General features: G+C 42.3%; 1 protein-coding gene across 4 annotated transcripts in view; it reads right to left on the reverse strand.

Annotated features, from left to right (window-relative positions):
* DCAF4 (DDB1 and CUL4 associated factor 4) overlaps positions 1-21,146 on the reverse strand; it is a 63,863-nt gene that overhangs the window by 33,521 nt on the left and 9,196 nt on the right. For all 4 annotated transcript variants that reach the window (XM_077464589.1, XM_077464590.1, XM_077464587.1 and 1 more), the window contains exons 5-11: positions 20,945-21,027; positions 18,017-18,119; positions 17,719-17,862; positions 14,284-14,333; positions 13,693-13,778; positions 13,301-13,399; positions 10,909-11,006 (exon numbers count right to left, since the gene is read on the reverse strand). In XM_077464589.1, the coding sequence (XP_077320715.1) occupies positions 10,909-11,006; positions 13,301-13,399; positions 13,693-13,778; positions 14,284-14,333; positions 17,719-17,862; positions 18,017-18,119; positions 20,945-21,027 (663 nt within the window). The remainder of the gene's footprint in view (positions 1-10,908; positions 11,007-13,300; positions 13,400-13,692; positions 13,779-14,283; positions 14,334-17,718; positions 17,863-18,016; positions 18,120-20,944; positions 21,028-21,146) is intronic.

A 21,146-nucleotide genomic window follows, 5' to 3' on the forward strand; every position in this document is an offset into this window, starting at 1 on the left:
GAAAGTACCAGGTACTTGTGTACACATACGACAGGTGCTAGAATAGGTGTGATTATATTTCGAAATTGTGAGCGGTGTGAGGTATGCTCTATGCGTTATAAAAACTTGGGTTAGTCGGTCAGAGAGTTTGGGCGATGCTAGTTTGCAGGTGTCCAATGCATCACTTCATTCATCATCTGTAATAGGCCCCATCTCCCTCTCTCATCTATTCTTTAGTGCGTAGGCAGCCACGGTCATGGTAGGAAGCGACAACATAACATAAAACTGTGAGAGTTTTTTTTGGATCTGAGTTCTTAATCGCTGCCATCAGAGGATTTTGGGCAAGGGATAGATCGTCTAGGGGAAATTGAGCACGATACGCATGACAAAGCTGTATGTATCTATAATAAAAGTGATTTGGGAGCCCATACTCAGACTGCAAGTCATTAAAAGATTTTAATTTACCACCAGAGGTTATGTGAGACAAGTAAAAAATGCCCCTGCCGCTCCACAATCCACTACCCATGATCCGTCTAAACTCTGGGAGTGTCCCATTACTCCATATGGGGGTATATTCATGCAGGGGTGGCAGGCACAGTCTCGCAGAAGCTATGTTCCATACCTTCCTGTACTGGTATAAAAGGGATGTAGTGGCCGCCCTTCCGCCCTCCCTCTCCGTCCTTCCAACAATCGCTACCATGGGGTCTAATGTTAGTCTAGTCCATGTCGGGCACAGGAAATGTAGAAACCTGTCTTTGTCTATGTGGAAAATTTGCGATAGCTGAGCTGCTAGATAATACAAATTAAAGTCAGGCAGTGCCAGTCCCGCCAGGTCAGTGGGTTGTTTAAGTTTCTGCCACAGAAGTTTGTGCCTAGCTTTGCCCCATACAAAGGGTTTTAGGAGGGTTTCTATCACCTTAAAGTGTTTGAGGACCAGATAGACAGGAGAGTGCCAGAGCATGTACAAGATTTTCGGAAGGAGGACCATTTTGATCAAGTTTGTGCGACCCATTACCCCCAGTGGGAGACGCGCCCATAGCTGCGTCTTCCGCTTGATCATGTCAATTAAAGGAGTTATGTTAAGTGGGATATAGTTTGACGGGGTTCTAGTCGCCCTGATACCAAGATATTTAATAATATCTACCCTCTGTAAAGGAAGCAGGTTCCTGTCTCTGGAAGGTGGATAACTATCCAGGGGAAGAATTTGGGACTTGTCCCAGTTGATTTTTAGACCAGAAAATGTGGGGAGTGATTGGTCTGAGTCATTTAGATAAAGTAGAGTATCGTCTGCATATGTGCTGATCTTCTCCGTGATCCCACCCCTGCGCAGACCCACTATTTCCATATGCGCACGAATCGCCATGGCTAGTGGCTCCGCTGCCAGAGCGTATAGCAGAGGCAATAAGGGATACCCCTAGAAATGGGGAATTGCTCTGAGGGCCAGCCATTCGCCTGTACCCTGGCAACTGGATTCTGATCGAGTAATTGGATCCACCTAATAAATTTGGGCCCCAGGCCAAACAGGTCCATAGGTACTGCCACTCAACGGAATCAAACGCTTTGGCGGTGTCCAAGGCGACTATTATCCTAGTACCGGCGTCATCATGGGGGGGTCTGGAGGTTAATAAATAGTCTACGGAGGTTAAACTACGTGATTCTGCCCGGCATAAATCCTGCTTGATCCCCATGGATCAACGAAAGGATTACCTTGTTGAGGCGGATGGCAAGAACCTTAGCGAGTATCTTGACATCCACCTGCAACAAAGAGATGGGGCGGTTAGACTCCGGGAGGTGCGGATCCTTCCCAGGTTTGGGGATAAGCACTATAGTAGCCTCCCTCATGGTCGCCGGAAGTTTCAAAAATAGAGTTATGTAGTGTCAGCAGCCTAGGGGCCAACAGCTCTAGGTAAGTAGAGTAGAATTCTATCGGTAGGCCATCTGAGCCTGGAGCTTTGGATGACGGAAACGCAACAGCAGACACAATTTCATTCCTTGTCAGAGGTGCTTTTAGTTCCAGGGTCTGCTCCTCAGTCAGGTGGGGAAAATGTAGCCTCATCAAAAAGGATTCCATCTGGGAGAGGTCATCCGAGACAATGGTGGTGTAAAGAGAGGTAAAAAAAGTCACAAAACATCCTCGTGACCTGTAAGGGATCAGTCTCGAGCACACCCTGTGGCGAGCAGAGGGAGATCACTACTGGGGGTCTCTCCTCGCTATGAACTAGGTAAGCCAACAGCTTCCCCGCTCGTTCACCATGCTCAAACGACCTCTGCCTAAGAAAGAACAACTTCTGTTTAGATTTTTCATAAATCAATTGGTCCAGTGCTCTGGAGCATATTCTAAGGTTACCTGCTTTTTCTGTCGTAGGGTCATTTATAAAATCCCTCTCCACAGCCTCTAGAGCGCGTGTCGCCTCTGCTATGTTTGCTGTGGAAGAGCGTTTCACCTTGTTAATTTGAGTCTGTAAAGTCATTCTAGCATGCAGTTTAAACGCTTCCCAGACTATGTGTGGTCGTGTTGATATCTCATTGGTCTCAAAAAATGCCCCCCAACCAGATTCCAGGTCATTATCCTCCGGCAGGAGAGTCAACCGGAAGGGATTCAGGCGCCACGCTGTCGGGAGTGTGCTTGTTGTAAGGAGAGTGTTACCCAATATGGACAATGATCAGACGGTGATCTGGGCAAGAGGCCCACATCCGTAAGCCTAGGTAGGAGTGATTTGGAGAAAAGTATGAGGTCTATCCGGGACAAAGACTGGTGGGTGGCGGAGAAGCAGGTAAATGCCTGCTGTGTTGGGTGCCTGGTTCTCCGCGAACCCGCCAAGTGGAAATCGCGGAGAAGCCGGGCAAATCTCATCAGTAGGGAGCACGGCACAACCTGTGTGGGGTCTGTCATCCTATCTAGAGACCTGTCCAACACATTGTTAAAGTCCCCCACCCACACCACTGGGGCAGCGGGGTGGAGAGCAATATAGTTAAAGCCCTCTGTCAGTACACCAAACTGGAAGGGTGGGGGTACATAAAATGCCATTATAAGAAACATGTCTCCATGCAGTTTTGCTTTTATAAATACAAATCTACCCAGAGGGTCTATGACTGAATCCTGGAGCTCAAAGTGGGTGTGTTTAGCAATCAGTAGGGAGACACCTCTGGAGTGTGTAGTGTGGACAGAGTGATATGCCCAACCTATCCAAGGGCGCCAAAGCGCTCTAAGCATAGGACCTTCAGCATGTGTTTCCACTAAGGCCACCACGTCTGCCTTCATTTTTTTAAGCTGTCCGAAGACCACTGACCTCTTAATGAGATCCCTCATTCCCCTCACATTCCACGTGAGGAATTTCAATGTGGTCATGGGTGTATACCAGTTAGTGATGAAGCTCCAGGAGACAGACCAACACCCCGGGTCGGAGCAGCCGAGACCCCCCCCCCCCCCCCCCAGCCGGAAGGGGGCCCCAATCGCACCACCAGACTTATGCAGTACCAAAGAAAACAAGCATGTGCAAAATAAAAAAGAACTTCCATATAGCCCCCCTCCCCGCCCTGCACTGACCCCCAACTAGTGTGGGCATTAAACCTTAACTGCCAACAGGGCACAAACATTTTCCAGCTTGGGAAGGAATGACATTGTATCAACAAAATACACATAAAGGTGTCATGATAAGATAGCGAAGTGTTATGCCATTTATTCCAACCCGAGCAGTGCATAATAAGGCGGTGGGCGAAACTTTGCTGTATTATGTGACACTATAGGACTATGCTCACAGATCAAGGTGAGCTTGCTGATTAGTTGTTCCCCTCCGCCGGCAAGGAGGGATCAAAACTGTATACTCCTGTAGAAAGTAGAAAAAATAAAGTCTTGACACAGACATTGGTATGATTAATGGCAATGATCAAACACATGACACGTAGCCCCGGGTAGGGAGTGACATCCTTATCAACAGAGATCTCGGCCAAAGAAGCTGCAAGAGTGCCGTCACTGTCCTGGAGGGGAGTTCATGTTGGTGCCGAATACTCCAACACACCTGGGGAACTCAGCCTCCATCAGTGCAGGCAGCTATGTGAATCAGTGAGCAATGTTCATTGGCAGTCCGATGCCCTGCCTCTGCGTGGTTGATCTCAGGCCATAACAGCAGTGGGCGTAGCTGAAGGGAGCTGTGTATCAATATGGGGCCGTGTGGTGAAAGCTGGTGTCCCAATACTTTTGCACCCTGGAGTGATAGCTACAATAAGCACTGTTATCATGCATGTTCCAAATCACTCAGTGGGTATAAGGAGATAAGGGTCCCATTCCAGCAATACAGGTGTAATCAGAGATAGCAAGTGGGGAAAAGAGGGGGCACTTCCAGTGTGCATAAAGTAGAGGCAGATACAACTGTACATATATACTCATCTGTTGGTATCTCGACGTTTCAGCCATGTCAATGCCGTCTCAGGATACTCAAAAAAGGTCGGTGCCTTCCACACGCAGGCGAGCAGGAAACAGCATGGCATACTTTATGTTTTTGATCCGTAGGCGCCTTTTCACTTCCATAAAATTTTTGAGTTTTTTCTGGACTTCAGAAGAAAAAAAATCGGGGAAGATTGCTACGGTTTTGTTATCAAATGTGATGTTCCCTTTTTCCCTGCTAAGGCGGAGGATAGCGTCTCTATCCCTGAAGCTTAGGAATTTGGCAATAAAGGTGCGAGGGGGCACCCCCGGTGGTGGCGGCTTACCCAACAGTCTATGTGCACGTTCCACCACAAACATGGGGGGAAATTAACCCCTTCCATAAGTGTCCAAGAGGAGTTTTTCCAAAAAAGTCCAGGGGTCTCTGCCCTCCACTCCTTCTGGCAGGCCTATAAAGCGCAGGTTACACCTGGGAATCCTATTCTCAATATCATCCTGTTTCTGTAGGATTTGATTCACTTGGTGCTGCATGGCCCCCTGAGGAGATCTGCAGGGGGGGGGGAGGGAGTCCTCTACATTGCCCAGGTGGGTCTCAGCATCTGTAACCCTCTCTCTTAGTTTCCGAAAATCTTGCCTAACCAGCGATATGTCTACCTTTACCTCTTCAATCCTGGCTGTGAGGTTGGTTTGGCAATTCGTTACAGCTTCTTGACATGCTGTTATAGCATCCAGGAGTCTGGCAGTGTCTGTATTCCGCGCGCTCTCCTCCCCCAGCATGGCGGCGCCATCTTAGTCTGCTGAGTCTGCTTCATCATGCCAGAATTGGGACAGTCTAGCAGCCGCTGCTGTGTTCCTTTTTGTTGGCAACATGTGCCCAGGGGTAGCCCGATCCGCGGAGCAGCCAGAACAGAGGGAAATTGCAGTCTGTGTCTCAGGATATGCGAGCAGGATATTATTATTATTCAGGATTTATATAGTGCCAACAGATTGCGCAGCGCTTTACAATATGAGGGCAGACAGTACACTTACAATACAAATAAATACAGGAGGGATCAGAGGGCCCTGCTCATTAGAGCTTACAATCTAGAAGATTCGGCCGGTGGAGCTCAGCTCACTTGCATCCTATCTCATGCCGCTCCAGGCCACGCCAGTTACAGTGTTTTTGCATTGATTTATTAGTCTGTTTAGCATGCTATGCATGTGATCCTCATGGTGCAATAAATAAAACACTATTATCTTTACTGGCTCTGGTGTAAGCTTTATTTGCTGCAGCTTGGATCAGTGCTGGGAACTGGAGAGGACAGCACTGTGGATGGATGCATAGGCTACCCTGGATGACACCTACTTAAAAGGACATGCTAAGCTTGCTATACACTTTTTAGCGCATTTTCTGGCGAGTGTTAGTTTCCTAAGGTGGTGTTTGGTGCTTCTTTACACTGGCAATAACTTGAGTCATTGGTGGAGGAATAATATATATGATATACATACATATATAGGACATTTTTGCACTTTATGCACTTATAAATATATACTTTATTTTTATTGTGATATTATACTGATATGACGCCTTTCCAGTGAAATGCATTGAGGTCTTAGTAGTGTTGGAATTTCTGACGCCACGTCCGACTCAGGTGGAATGCATGCTGGCTCACAGGGACTAGTGGCCAGGATTGTAACTTCTCAGGTGTTGTACAGTTGGTGCAGCTTTATGGTACGTGGAAATGTAAGTGCATTGGCAGATGTTTTTAACTAGGAATTGTTTGCATAAACGTATTGCAAATTATCGTGCTATTGTTTTCATACTGGGACGTCCCCCGCTGATATTGGGTGCAAGAGTTAAGGAGGTGGACGCGAAGTACACACCAACCTTAGTATTAACCACATAAGCTGTAAGGGTTCTGGTGGTCCAAAGATATCCGGTGAGGGCCCCCCCTTATATTAGGCAATGGAGCACATTCACTATAAAGTGAGAAGAAGGGCATGCATCACTAATGCACACGTGGTGACAAAAAGCAGTTGGTTACATGGATTTGTTTTTATCATCAATTTGCATAGCGTCCATGGTTACTGAATTATTCACATCTTCACGTATACACCGCATTTATCTAACATGCACTTTTCCCCCTGAAAATCGGGTGAAAATAGTGTGTGCATGTTATACTCTGATACTTGCATTGGGCTGCCTTGGAGGGGAGCACCGTCAGATTAAATAGAGCGAAGATTTCCTGCTTACTCAGCGGCCTCTGTAATACGAAGTCTAGTCTCCTGGGCCAGCACTTGACCACTGTTTTGACTGATAGAAGCTGGTCCAGGAGGCGGGACTTTGTATTAAATAGGCCGTCGAGTAAACTGTTGTTGTGAGTCTCACATTCTTTGAATATTGTATTAGCAATATTTATTGTCTGGCTAGGCAACCTCCTCCCTAATATAGGGATTTTCCTTTGTTGAATCCTATGGGTGGGGTGTGGAAGGCATGGGACTTCCTGTATAGCATTTTTTTCTCTAGACCCTCCTTTGGAAAACTGTTATTCAGGGGTTTGTTAAATTGTTTTCTTCTGTTGTGGGTCTGCTGTTCCTTAATAAAGTTATTAGAGTACTCCACCTATTTTGTGGGTTTTCCTCACTGCATAAAATCCCAAAAGACACATGAGGCAGGTAGAAAAGCAACAATGGTAACCCCTCCCTCTACAACCACCAATGTCAGACTGCCTGAAAGATGGAGAAAGGTGAACAAAAGACACAAAATGAGGGCATACTGCAACCTAGACTGGTGCACATAACACCAAAGAAAAAAAAAAAAAAAAAAAAAGAAGCAGGGACCCAACAACCACATTTATCTGATAAGGGACTGGAACAAGTAAGGAGTCTGGAGAAACTTCTTTAATAGGCTACATATCAGTCGCAGGTCTTTGGCCATACTTTATCTCTACCAGGGGATACCAGCAGCAGGATCCCAGCATATTCTTATAATACTGACAATATAGGAGAGCACAGGATCATCCAGCAATGAATTCTTCCTGCTATGCAGATGATGAGGAGTGCTCAGGTGCAGAATTTTGGTCTGTTTGGAGACCACTAGTGGAGGGAAGCCAGAACAACATACTTAAACTCAGGTGCTGGGAGCCTTTAGACTTGCGTGTGCAGTTAGATGAAGGCAAACTTCAAATACGCTCAATAGCTGTGGCAAGGCAGCTCCCACACAACAAACTTTCCATTGATGGGTACCAAACAATAGTTCAGACCATAGAAATACAGAAAGGAGTGCCAGATCTAAGATCATTTTAGTTGTTGGTAAAAAAAAAAAAATATATATATATATATATACCCAACACATTTTGTGAGCAACACCAGCACCACTCCCTCTTCTTTAGTGTTCAACACAAGATAAAGTTTGGATGGACTCAAAGAAAACAGGGACTTCACAGATCTTTATTAGAACCAGTATTGAACTGGCTCACCTCTGTCCTCAATCCCGATTTGTACAGTAGGTGGACAGTGACTTTCAGACACCTATAGGGAAAATGTTATCATGTGTCCCTGACAGTGCCACAGAGTTTCTCGGGCACTATGTGACACGTAACAGTAAAGCTGCCATTCTGCAAGCAACTCTATTTTGAGTGCTCCTAACTATTAACCAAATTTATGCAAATAAAAAAATATCGGGTGCACATAAAATTCCTATTTTATTGGTAATTAACCACTTCAGCCCCGGACCAATTGTCAGCCTAAGGACCAGGGGTCTTTTTACAATTTCGCACTGCACTGCTTTAACTGGTAATTGCGCGGTCATGCAATGTTGTATCCAAACGAAATTTGCGTCCTTTTCTTCCCACAAATAGAGCTCTCTTTTGATGGTATTTGATTGCCTCTGCGATTTTTACTTTTTGCGATATAAATGTAAAAAGACCGAAAATTTCGAGAAAAATATATATTTTCTACTTTTTGTTATAAGAAAAATCGAATAAACTCAATTTTAGTCATACATTTAGGGCAAAATGTATTCAGCCACATGTCTTTAGTAAAATAAAATGTCAATAAGCGTATATTTATTGGTTTGCGCAAAAGTTATAGCGTCTACAAACTACAGTACATTTTCTGGAATTTACACAGCTTTCAATTTATGACTGCCTATCTCATTTCTTGAGGTGCTAAAATGTCAGGGCAGTACAAACCCCCCCCCCCCCAAATGACCCCATTTTGGAAAGTAGACACCCCAAGGAAATTGCTGAGGGACATGTTGAGCCCATTGAATATTTTTTTTTTGTCATAAGTGATTGAATAATGACACCAAAAAAAAAAGTTTACAAAAGTTGTCACTAAATGATATATTGCTCACACATGCCATAGTTATATGTGGAATTGCACCCCAAAATATATTCTGCTGCTTCTCCTGAGTACGAGGATACCACATATGTGGGACTTTTTGGGAGTCTAGCCGCATACGGCACCCCAAAATCCAATCACTGCCTTCAGGATTTCTAAGGGTGCAAATTTTTGATTTCACTCCTCACTACCTATCACAGTTTCAAAGGCCATAAAATGCCAAAATAGCACAAACCCCCCCCAAATGACCCCATTTTGGAAAGTAGACACCCCAAGCTATTTATTGAGAAGCATGTTGAGTCCATGAAATATTTTATATTTTGCCACAAGTTGCAGGAATATTAAAATTTTTTTTTTTTTTTTTTGCACAAAGTTGTCACTAAATGATATATTGCTCACACATGTTATGGGCATAAGTGAAATTACACCCCAAAAAAAAATTCTGCTTCTTCTCCCGAGTACAGGGATACCACATGTGGGGGACTTTTTGGGAGCCTAGCCGCGTACGGGACCCCGAAAACCAAGCTACACCTTCAGTATTTAAATATAAAAACGCTACCAAAAAAAACTGTTAGCGATCACAGGGATCAGGCCTGACTCTGCGAACGCTGCAGTTATGTGTTTAGTGTTTTGTAAGTGACAGTGATCGATCGATACTGCACTTGGGTGGGCTGGGCGGAGGGGCAAAACGCAGGTGCCAGCAGGTATCTGGGCTGATCCTGCTAGCAATGCGTTTTTTTGGAACCCTAAACTGCTGGGGACGCTAGTATAGATCTGATCAGATCAGATATTGATATGTTCAGATTCTATACCACTACGGGAGGTGTATGCTTTGCGCGTGGGTGTTAGCGGTACTGGCACTAACCTAGTGCTGCCTGGGGCGACGCAGACCTTGACCCTAAAACCTAATTAATATCACCCGCCGGGTGATCAGGGGGTTAAACCTTTATTGGGTAATAAATGGTAGGTGCCCTGATGCTATAAAAAGCAAACTAACTAACCAGTCACCCGTAACACTTATATGGTGATCACTGGTGAAAGGGTTAAATAGGGGCAATCAGGGGGTTAAAACAATTATTGGGTAGTATATGGGGGTACCTAGCGCTATAAAAACCTGGCGGTGAACCTAAAAAAATAACTAGCTACTTAGCGGCACTAGTGACACTAATGCAGCGATCAGAAAAATGATCGCTTAGTGACACTGGCAAAAGGGGGTGAAAGGGTTAACTCTAGGGGCAATCAGGGGGTTAAACCTTTATTGGGGGGGGGTAGGGGGCTACCCTGGACCTAACACTAACTGTCCTGACAGTTTTTACTGTCACAACTGACACTAAATGCAGTGATCAGAAAATAAATGATCACTGCAATCAGTGACACTGTGACTGGGAGGGGGCGCGATCGGGGGGGGGGGTTTGTGTGCCTATGTGTACCTACATGCCAGTGTAGTGTTGGTGCACACTTACTTTCTCTGTTCCCCTCGCAGTCCGGTCAAAAAGAGGAGGACAACATCACTTCCTCCCTGCCTGTGTTTACAATACACAGCGGGGGGAAGCTTCTCATTCGCCAGGAGCGATCGAGGGGGGATGGCCAGAAACCAACGGCCATCCCCTCATCCCATAACGCTCCTGCAGCGAAACGGACCGCCGCATCTAGCGGGAGGGGGTCCGATCGGACACCCACCTGCTGGAAGGCGAGCACGTACATGTACGTGCTCGCGCCTGTCGGTGCCATTGCGCCGATGTACATTGCCATGCGGCGGTCCTTAAGTGGTTAATATATTAATAAAAGTTTCACATTTGGAGGTGAAACCTGGTGACAGGGCATCTCTAAGAAAAAAAGGGAAATATAAAATAAAATCAAAAAATTTCAAATAAAAAGTTCCCTCTCCCCAGTATGGAGATGCTTACCGCTCCGCTTATAACTGAACGAATTGAAATTCGTTGTATATTCTATGTTCCTACTAGTACAGCTGTTTTTGTAGTTCTGATGATGTATAAGATATCAACCTGCTTATGTAACGGTATCATGCAATATCTTTGACTTGGTTTGTACTATGCAACTTTTGACTAAATAAAGGAATTATTTAAAATAAATTAAAAAAACATGCAGCATTCCAGGGAGAAAACTCCTTAAAAAGCAGAATTCCACAGCACCTGCTTGTCCAAAATACTTTTGTAATCTGATATGCTGCAAAACAACATGGTTTAATAAAGCAAATATACCTCTGTAGCAAACTGCTGGGCCAAAACATCACTATTTGTTTTGAATGTGCGCCGAACATCTGTTGCAGTGTTCATTACCAGGACTTGATTCTTTAGCCCTTCAAAGTGAAGAAAAAAAAAAAAGAAAGTTAGGGGAAGAAGACACACAACCCTAACACCACCACAGGGCCACACATAATAATCAGTAATGTTACAGAAAGCTATCGGAAACTGTAAATATGCAAAATGACATGATCAGCGACTATGGGCATGCTGCAAGAGATGGCCACAGACTGTAGACATGCCACAGGTGATGGCCAGAGACTAAGGACACTCTATAGGAGACTGCTAGCGTTCGTAGCCACTTTACATTTGGAGCTGCATAACCACTTGACCCCCCAGGCCACATGCACAAATCAGCATTTTTTTTGCTAGAAAATGACTTAGAACCCTAAAGATTATATATTTTTTTGAAGCAGAGACCCTAGGGAATAAAATTGTGAGTGTTGCAATTTGTTTGTCACATGCTATTTGCGCAGCGGTTTTTATAAACGCAATTTTCTTTGAAAAATACACTTTAATGAATCGTAGTGAACAAAAACAGAATACCCAGTTTCTGGTAAAATATAAAAGATGATGTTAAGCTGAGTAAATAGATACCAAACATGTCTTGCTTTAAAATTGTGCACGTCCGTAGAATGGTGATAAACGATGGTAAATTAAAATATCCATAGGCAACACTTTAAAAGCCTTTATAGTTACCAATTTACAGTTACACAGAAGGTCTGGCCCTAGAATTTATTGCTGACTTTCACGGTTATATCTCACGTGTGGTGTGATCGCCTTTTACGTAAGCGTGTGGGACCTATGTGCTCATTCATATTTGCATGGGATTATGAGGGAGCTTAAAAAAAAATAAAAAAATAAAAAATTATATATCTCATTTTTTTTTTATTGTAACTCAGCTTTATTGCTATTGCAAAGGGATGCTGTTCTTTAAACATTTTAAAGTAGTAAAGGTTCAGACATCAAAAAAAGACAATGGTATTAAACGTAATAAGCGCTAATAAGAGGAAGGGAAAAAGGAAATGGCAAAGGCAAACAGCCAATGTAACCACTACAACCACAAGGGATGCTGTTGATTACTTGCGATAGCATGGGCTGTGACAGTCCCTCTTTTTGGAGATATCTATTAGACCCCATAGCTCTCCTCTAGTCTTCAAAGCAGTTGATCAAACTGAGATCGGCTTGATCTGCTGCTTAATAAACTGGTAACAGCTTGTAAGTAAACAAACCGGAAGTGATGAAACCCTTGTTGCTTTCTAGTTTCTGACGTCACACAGTAGGAGGAACTACCTCAGTTCCTTCTCACTGTGTACAGGGAAGCTGATGCCGCTGGAAGAATTGGTCCTGGGCTCCAGGATGGGGCAGAAGAGCCTGAGAAAGGCAGGAGTGGGGAACCCCTGTAAAGCCTTTTACATAAAAAAGAAATGCCAGCTGAGAAAAACTAACTGAAAGAGGCAGCCAGCTGACGAGGACCAAGATGAAGGCATGGGAAATGCTGTGTGGCACCCAAACAGCAGATCACAGCAGGGCAACGCTGTATGGGCAAGTATGTTTTGAAGAGGTCTACTGCACTACAGTTAAATGTGGATGTAAACCCTCACATATGCCCAGTGAAGTGAACAGCCTCCGATGATACACAGATGAAACAAATCTCCCTACATAAGTTTTACATGTATATCTCCTGTCTTCGGGTTTCTACATTCTTTAGAATGTGCACATTGTGCTAGAAATGTTTCTTCCTGTTTCAGCAGTGGGAGGGGAGTCTGGGCATACACTGTGTGAGAGCTGATTGGAGGAAAGTTACACCCCCCCCTCCACATATCCAGAACAAAAAAAACTTGCAGAGCTGTACTGTGAGCAGACAAGCTCTCTGCTTATCTGTCTCCAAGTTCCCTCCTGACACAAATTTGCAGCTGCTTTTATCTCCTGTGTTGGAGAACTTGTCAGAAGTTATCATGCTGATAACAGAGGAACGGAGCAGCAGGAAGATACTGGACTTAGGAGAGAGATAATTAAACACTGCAGATATATATGCCCAGGTCATTTTATGAATGGGATTTACAACCACTTTAAGTGGGGTAAAAAACATGGGGGAGTGGAGAACCGCTTTAAGTCCCTATTTGCAGAGCATCTTTAATTCTGGGTTCCCGATTTACCCCAGGACAAATATGCAGATGTAAATTTGTTTCACCAGTTTAGGTACAGGAATACTATAAGACAGCTAAATGGAGTGTTAACAAGTACACAGATAGTGATATCAACTGCTCTTTTTAGTTTCTACATATAAATATGGTTAAACCCTGACTGATGGCTACGTAGTATGCGAGACATTATTTTTAATACAGACCTGCTGAAAAGCTACAATCCAGTCGAGGGTTTAAGCACCATACACAGCTCCATACATTGGAAACTTTGATATTGTATAGCATTACAGGTTGGCCATCATCTAAAGATTAAGATGTAAAAACAATTTTAAAACCAAGCACAGACTTATAATGCTTTCTCTGGTTACTAAATATAAATATACTGAAGATCACATAACAATGCCGTATAAGTGGTGTGAAGATATGCTCTGTAAATCGTATGTTAAAATAATAATTGACTCTGTTGGACATTTGTTTTCAAGTTAAATGACTAGGTAACTTTTGGAAATGACATCAACTGAAATGCCTCATAAAATTTCAGCAAAGTTCAAATCATAAAATCTCCTTTCTGCTTGATTTACTCTAAATAAATTACCTGCGTCAGGGTCCAAGTTCTTGAACAGACATGCTGGTATAAGGCTAACACAGCCTGGACTATCTTGTCTTCCCAGGAGAGAAATACTGAATTGCCATTAAGGAATTATACATAATCATCAATAACTCTGCTGTATTTAAAATGCATCAAATTGTAAAATCATACGTTCATTTCCACATTGAATTATTATTAACGTGAACCCTTTTGAAGTTTTTTTCTTACTGTGAAGAATCCCACACATTTACTTACTTCTGCCTGTAGAAACTGCTGTCACACACTCCACTTGTCTGGCATAGTCAGTAAAGAAAGCACTGTTTACAGGCAGAAAGGTACAATGGTATATGTAGTCCTTAGAAATCTAAAGCAAACCAAAGGACTGAGCAACGGAGAAGCTAAGCTCGATGAAGGGAATCCAGGATATTGTGGAAAGAGATGGCCCGCAGACAGGGAGTGAAAGCAAAATGAAAGGAGATTTAAGTCAGCTTATACTGGATTGTCTAAAATGTGTTAGTATTTTTATTACATAGATGATAGTGTATGGTGTGACTGTGTATCTCCTTTAACTTTGTCTTTAAAAAAAAAAAAGGATACAGGACATGCGAGTCTGGTCCAGTGAGTGTGGCCCAACATGCAACATTTACCTTCATAGGGAAACAAAAGGTATAAGAGACCAAGAAACCGTAAACTATCAATCTCTATAATGAATAGGCAAAATTATGTAAAACAACTTAAGCTCTTACATAAATAACTTTATAAAGTTTGCCTAAAAAAAAAAATGTAAATATTTATAAACACTTAATGAAAAGTAACACATGGCTGGATGGCCAAAACAAAGTATCCACTTGCCCTCTGGAAGATTTACCCCCCTTCATGACCAGGCCATTTTTTGCTGTGTGGTGCTGAGCTACTTTAACTGACAATTGCGTAGTCATGCAACTGTACCCAAACAAAATTTTATCTTTTTTTTTTTCACACAAATAGAGCCTTCTTTTGGAGGTATCTGATCACTTCGGTGTTTTTTTTATTATACAGTGCCTTGCGAAAGTATTAGGCCCCCTTGAACTTTTCAACCTTTTGCCACATTTCAGGCTTCAAACAAAGATATAAAATTTTTATTTTTTGTGAAGAATCACCAACAAGTGGGACACAATTGTGAAGTGGAACGAAATCTATTGGATTTTTGAAACTTTTTTAACTAATAAAAAAATTAAAAGTGGGGTGTGCAAAATTATTCGGCCCCCTTGCGTTAATACTTTGTAGAGCCACCTTTTGCTGTGAATTACAGCTGCAAGTCGCTTGGGGTATGTCTCTATCAGTTTTGCACATCGAGAGACTGAAATTCTTGCCCATTCTTCCTTGCAAAACAGCTTGAGCTCAGTGAGGTTGGATGGAGAGCGTTTGTGAACAGCAGTTTTCAGCTCTTTCCACAGATTCTCGATTGGATTCAGGTCTGGACTTTGACTTGGCCATTCTAACACCTGGATACGTTTATTTGTGAACCATTCCTTTGTAGATTTTGCTGTATGTTTGGGATCATTGTCTTGTTGGAAGATAAATCTCCGTCCCAGTTTCAGGTCTTTTGCAGACTCCAACAGGTTTTCATCCAGAATGGTCCTGTATTTGGCTGCATCCATCTTCCCCTCAATTTTAACCATCTTCCCTGTCCCTGCTGAAGAAAAAAGCAGGCCCACACCATGATGCTGCCACCACCATGTTGGACAGTGGGGATGGTGTGTTGAGGGTGATGAGCTGTGTTGCTTTTACACCAAACATATAGTTTTGCACTGTGGGCAAAAAGTTTGATATTGGTTTCATCTGACCAGAGCACCTTCTTCCACATGTTTGGTGTGTCTCCCAGGTGGCTTGTGGCAAACTTTAGACAAGACTTTTTATGGATATCTTTGAGAAATGGCTTTCTTCTTGCCACTCTTCCATAAAAGCCAGATTTGTGCAGTGTACGACTGATTGTTGTCCTATGGACAGACTCTCCCACCTCAGCTGTAGTTCTCTGCAGTTCATCCAGAGTGATCATGGGCCTCTTGGCTGCATCTCTGATCAGTCTTCTCCTTGTCTGAGCTGAAAGATTAGAGGGACAGCCAGGTTTTGGTAGATTTGCAGTGGTCTGATACTCCTTCCATTTCAAAATGATCGCTTGCACAGTGCTCCTTGGGATGTTTAAAGCTTGGGAAATCTTTTTGTATCCAAATCCGGCTTTAAACTTCTCCACAACAGTATTACGGACCTGCCTGGTGTGTTCCTTGGTCTTCATGATGCTCTTTGCGCTTTCAACAGAACCCTGAGACTATCACAGAGCAGGTGCATTTATACAGAGACTTGATTACACACAGGTGGATTCTATTTATCACCATCAGTCATTTAGGACAACATTGGATCATTCAGAGATCTTCGCTGAACTTCTAGAGTGAGTTTGCTGCACTGAAAGTAAAGGGGCCGAATAATTTTGCACGCACCACTTTTCAGTTTTTTATTTGCTAAAAAAGTTTAAAATATCCAATAGATTTCGTTCCACTTCACAATTGTGTCCCACTGTAAATTTTATATCTTTATTTTTGAAGCCTGAAATGTGGCAAAAGGTTGAAAAGTTCAAGGGGGCCGAATACTTTCCCAAGGCACTGTATAAAATACATAACAAAAAACTTTATTTTCTGCTATAAAACATATCCCATAATAAAAAATAAAAAAATAAAATCTTAATACATTTTGGCCAAAATGTATTCTGCTAAATGTCTTTAGTAAAAAAAATCCCAATGAGTATATATTGATTGGTTTGTGGGAAAGTTAAAGCGTCTACAAACTATGGTATATACAGGAATTATATATATTTTTTTATACTGTAATGGCGGGGGATCAGCGACTTATAATGGGACTGCAATAGTACGGCAGTCAATCTGACACTGGCAATTTGTGGGAACCAACTACCACTGACATCACCAGTGCCATTATTACAGTCATCAGTGCTAATAATATGCACAGTCACTGTACTAATGACTTTGGGCAGGAAGAGGTTAACATCAAGGGCAATCAAGGGGTTAAGTATGTGCCTAACAAGTGTGTAATGTGTGCTGCTTTTACTGGGTATCTAGTGGTTTTCATTTCCTGTTTAGCAGGGAAGCAGGGAATGACTAACTAATTAGATCCCATGTTACTGAACACAGCTCTGTGCTGTTTTCAATCACAGAGCTGGGTTACGTGAGACTCAGACTATCACCCCCTACCAGGAGTTTCAGGCTCACATACAGAATATATACACACACGATTCTGCACAGAGCAGCCACCCTGTAGCAGTAAAGCTACATGGACCAGTCGGCAAGTGGGTGACAGATGTGCTTTTGATACAACAGAGTCTGCACTGAAATTCTAATAAAAAATATGCTATGGACGGAACAAAACAAAAACTGCTGTAATAATGCTCCTAGGTACACTTTAAATTTATTTTCCTTAAAGACTATGGGACTACTCAAAGCAGTAGCCAAGTCATGCGTCCTCGTCTTATGTGCAAGTGCACCTCTCCTAATGATGATGCGACACTGCTACTATATAGATGAACAGTAAGTAGATAGTCACCGTAGTCACCCCTGGGCAGGATGTGCACTGCTAACAGGAACACAATGTTGAAATAAAGAAAATGATTCTGTCATTTATGTCCAACAATGTAGTATATATTAGACATCTGGTACTCAACCTACAGTATCACAGGCACCCTGCCTGCCCTTACAGTATTTGATTTTTTTTCAAGAGGATTTCAACAGTGCAACCATCTCTTGCATCACAGTGGCAAATCTTACCTCTAATTCAAAACTATTAAGTGAACAAAATACACATACTAATTACATAATAGCATGTTTGCTCAAAATATAAATGTGTCTGCATGTCACTATGATTGTGCAAACATACAGTATACTGTACTGCTACACTACATATAACATAATTACTTTTTTAAACAATAAAACATGTGATATTTTGCAGACCGACAACACAGGTTCCTCCCCACCAATCCTGTAATACCTTATGATTTGTAAAGTAGGGATTGTCATGACTTTCCACAGTGGGCACATCTTTCCACAGTCCGTTAAGGTTCAGAAGACCATATTTACAGAACCCATTCTCCATGTCACTTACTGCAAATAATCTTTGGCATGAAGAATCTGCCTGAAAAATGTATAATGTGATCATCACTGCAGATTAGTTCATTAAAACACAGAAATAAAAGGTACACACTGTATGTTGGCAAATATACCAACATTAAAAACTGTCTCTTTACATGTACAGCCTGAGAATAAATTTTTCCATATTGTAAACCTACCAGAATAAACTCAAACTTGTGTGTTCCTGGACCAACAGGCTCGGGGTTGACAATATGAACTTCCTTTCTCTGCATACAGTTCACTTTGAGTTCATGAACACGTCTGCCACAAAAGAAACACTATAATGATGCACAGACAGTTACAGAAAAAATAAAATTATATGCAGATAGATGGACATAATGGTGCTTGATGAGTGAAAGAGGAAAACGATTACAACTTGTGAATTTTGGGGTGAAGCAATGTTTTTTCTGTACACTACTAAGCTTATGTCAGAACCAAAAAAGGTGGGGTCCATCAAATTAAATTCTATAACTAACAAGGAAGAGGGATGCCAGCAGACAATTCTTTAGGGAAAACTTGTTCATTGATAATATGAAGAAGAGGACAGCACATTTTAGGGGATTAAAAACGCACCCACTTCATCAGGGCTTTATGTAACACAAAGAAACAAATAAATGCATATTAGTCTGAAAAAAATGACTAATTACTTCTGCATAGAGCTAGAACCAGTCTTGGGGTTTAATAGACACTTGTGACCCTATTGGGTAGACGTACTTCACTTGATATCCAAATGACAGCACAAGAAATGAGTGGGCCTGGTAAAGCCAAGACAGAAAGGCAATAAAACCCACAAAGAGCCTCTGCTTCTTCTCCTCTATACTTAACAAAGTTAATGTGAAAATTACCCTGTCAAAATATATGAGTATCCTTTAGTCATTTCTCAGCAATTAAATTTTCCAAAGCATTATACACTAGGTAAAAATCTTTAACCGCTTCAAATACTGGGCACTTTTACCCCCTTCCTGCCCAGGCCAATTTTCAGCTTTCTACGCTCACACTTTGAAAGACAATTGCGCGGTCATGCAACACTGTAGCCAAATTAAATTTTTATCATTTTTTTCCCCACACAATTAGATCTTTCTTTTGGTGGTATTTAATCACTGCAGGGCTTTTCATTTTTTGCTAAAAAAATGAAAAAAGACCTAACATTTTGAAAACAAAAAAGTTTTTCTAAGGTTCCGTCAGTAAATTTTTATTTAATTATTCTCCTTCACTGATGGGCACTGATTAGGTGGCACTACTATGCCACACTGATATGTGGCACTGATGGGCACGGACTGGTGTCACTGATGGGCACCACTGGGGCAGCATTGATAATCAGGGCAATGATGATCAATACCCTGATTATCTGTACAGTCTTCCGAGAGGAGATGCCGCTGAAAGGCTCTCCTCGCCTCACACTGTCAGTGTGAGGCGAGCCGATAAACGGAACTTCCGTGTTTACATGTGATCGGCTGTGATTGGACACAGCCGATCACATGGGTAAAGAGCCGCATCGTTTCTTTACATATGATGGCACCCCCCCCCCCCCCCCCCCCATCATTTTACTATTTGGCAGACGGGAGGTAGCAAACCCAACCAGATGACGGTATGGACATATGCAGCCTCACTGAACTGAGCTTTTTTTTTTTCCCCATGGGGCCACATATATGCATATCTGTCTTTGTGCTGGGTAGGATTGCACCAATATCAATATTGGTAACAATACTAAGCATTTGCACGAGTACTTGTACTCATGCAAATGCTCCAATACCTAAAACTGATAACTTTACGGTGCACTTTGAGCCCATACAAAATGAATGGGCTTCAATCACCTTGCAAAGAATCGCTTGTGATTCCTGTCCAAATGACATGCGGTTTCCCGCACCACTCCTGTGTGACCCCAGGCTTGTTTGCGATAGTGACTTCAGCCTGGGTTCACACAGGAGCAGTGCAGGAAACTGCATGTGATTTGGACAGTAATCGCACCGCATTCGTGTTCAGAACACATGCGATTCTTTGTGAGGTGATTTGAGCCCATTTATTTTGTATGGGCTCAAATTGCACCGCAAAGGTATTGCTAATTTGCATCAGTGAGTACTTGAGTAAAAAACAGATATTGATCCATCCCTAGTGCTGGAAGTGTGCTGTACAGCATACTCCCAACACAGACTGGGGAACTCCTGGTTCAGGGTCACCCGATTGCTGTAATAGCCTCTGATTGGCTATCACAGTGATCAGTCACTGTGAAGCCCAACCCTGTGTTTTGTCTCTCAAGGGGAGAGAGAAAAACAAAACTGTATGAAAAAAAAAATATTAAAAAAGATAAGGTTTGATCTAGGTCAGTGCCAGGGTTAGGGTTGAAGGTCAATGCCAGGCGTTAAAAGGTCATAGTCAGTATATATTGGGCAGGATTTTTTTAAATTAGTGTCAGTGTGTTTAAAGCCCCATACACACCATCAGATTTTATGCTGAGTTTTTCCTTCAGATTTACCAAAACAATGTAGTGCAAGGGCCTGCCTGATTGCATACACATTGAAACTCCTAAGGTTTGACCTCATATTACATGGTTTTGGTAAATCTGAAGGAAAAACTCAGCAGAAAATCTGATAGTGTGTATGGGGCTTCAGGTAGGATAAAAACAAAAAACAAATGTGCACTATTGTTTCTGGGCTCTACTACGGAAACTGTCAACAACTAACATACACATATGTTGTGTCGCTGCGATCATCGGGGACAGAATAATTTATTTTGGGTTGATCTTTGGTGATAGGTTATGGTAGTAGCAATTGATATACAGCTAAATAAAAAAAAAAAAAAAAAAAAAAAAAGATATAACTATTAGCATTTACCACCGAATGGAAGCCCAATTTGTCCTTTAAAAAAAAACAAAGTATAATTCACCTTGAAGCATACAGTTGTGATATGTACAGTTTTACATGTCAAAGTTGCAAAATTGTGCTTAGGCATTAACATTTGTTTTACCCTTAGGAGCAAAGGGGTTAAAATACTGTATAATCAACCCTTAAACTTTTACCATTAATAAAAAAAAATAAAAAAAAGTGAAGGGTCAAATTAGTGGCCTTATATTGTTATGTTATTCTTACCTGCAGTAGGTTGTAAATGGCATCAGTCCAAGCTGTCGTTTCCACACAAGCATAGATGCATTTACTCCGGGCCTGGTGGATTTCTGAATAAACCAAGAATTTTTATTGAACAATTAGTGTAAGCACAACTGCCAATAGATAATTATACACTAAAACAGGAAATCTTGCCTGGTCCACATTTCATGATTAGATTCAAATATTC

The sequence above is a fragment of the Lithobates pipiens genome, unplaced genomic scaffold, assembly GCF_037356315.1.
Source record: "Lithobates pipiens isolate NorthernLeopardFrog02 unplaced genomic scaffold, aLitPip1_a1.2 Scaffold_30, whole genome shotgun sequence".
Classification (NCBI taxonomy): Eukaryota; Metazoa; Chordata; class Amphibia; order Anura; family Ranidae; genus Lithobates; species Lithobates pipiens.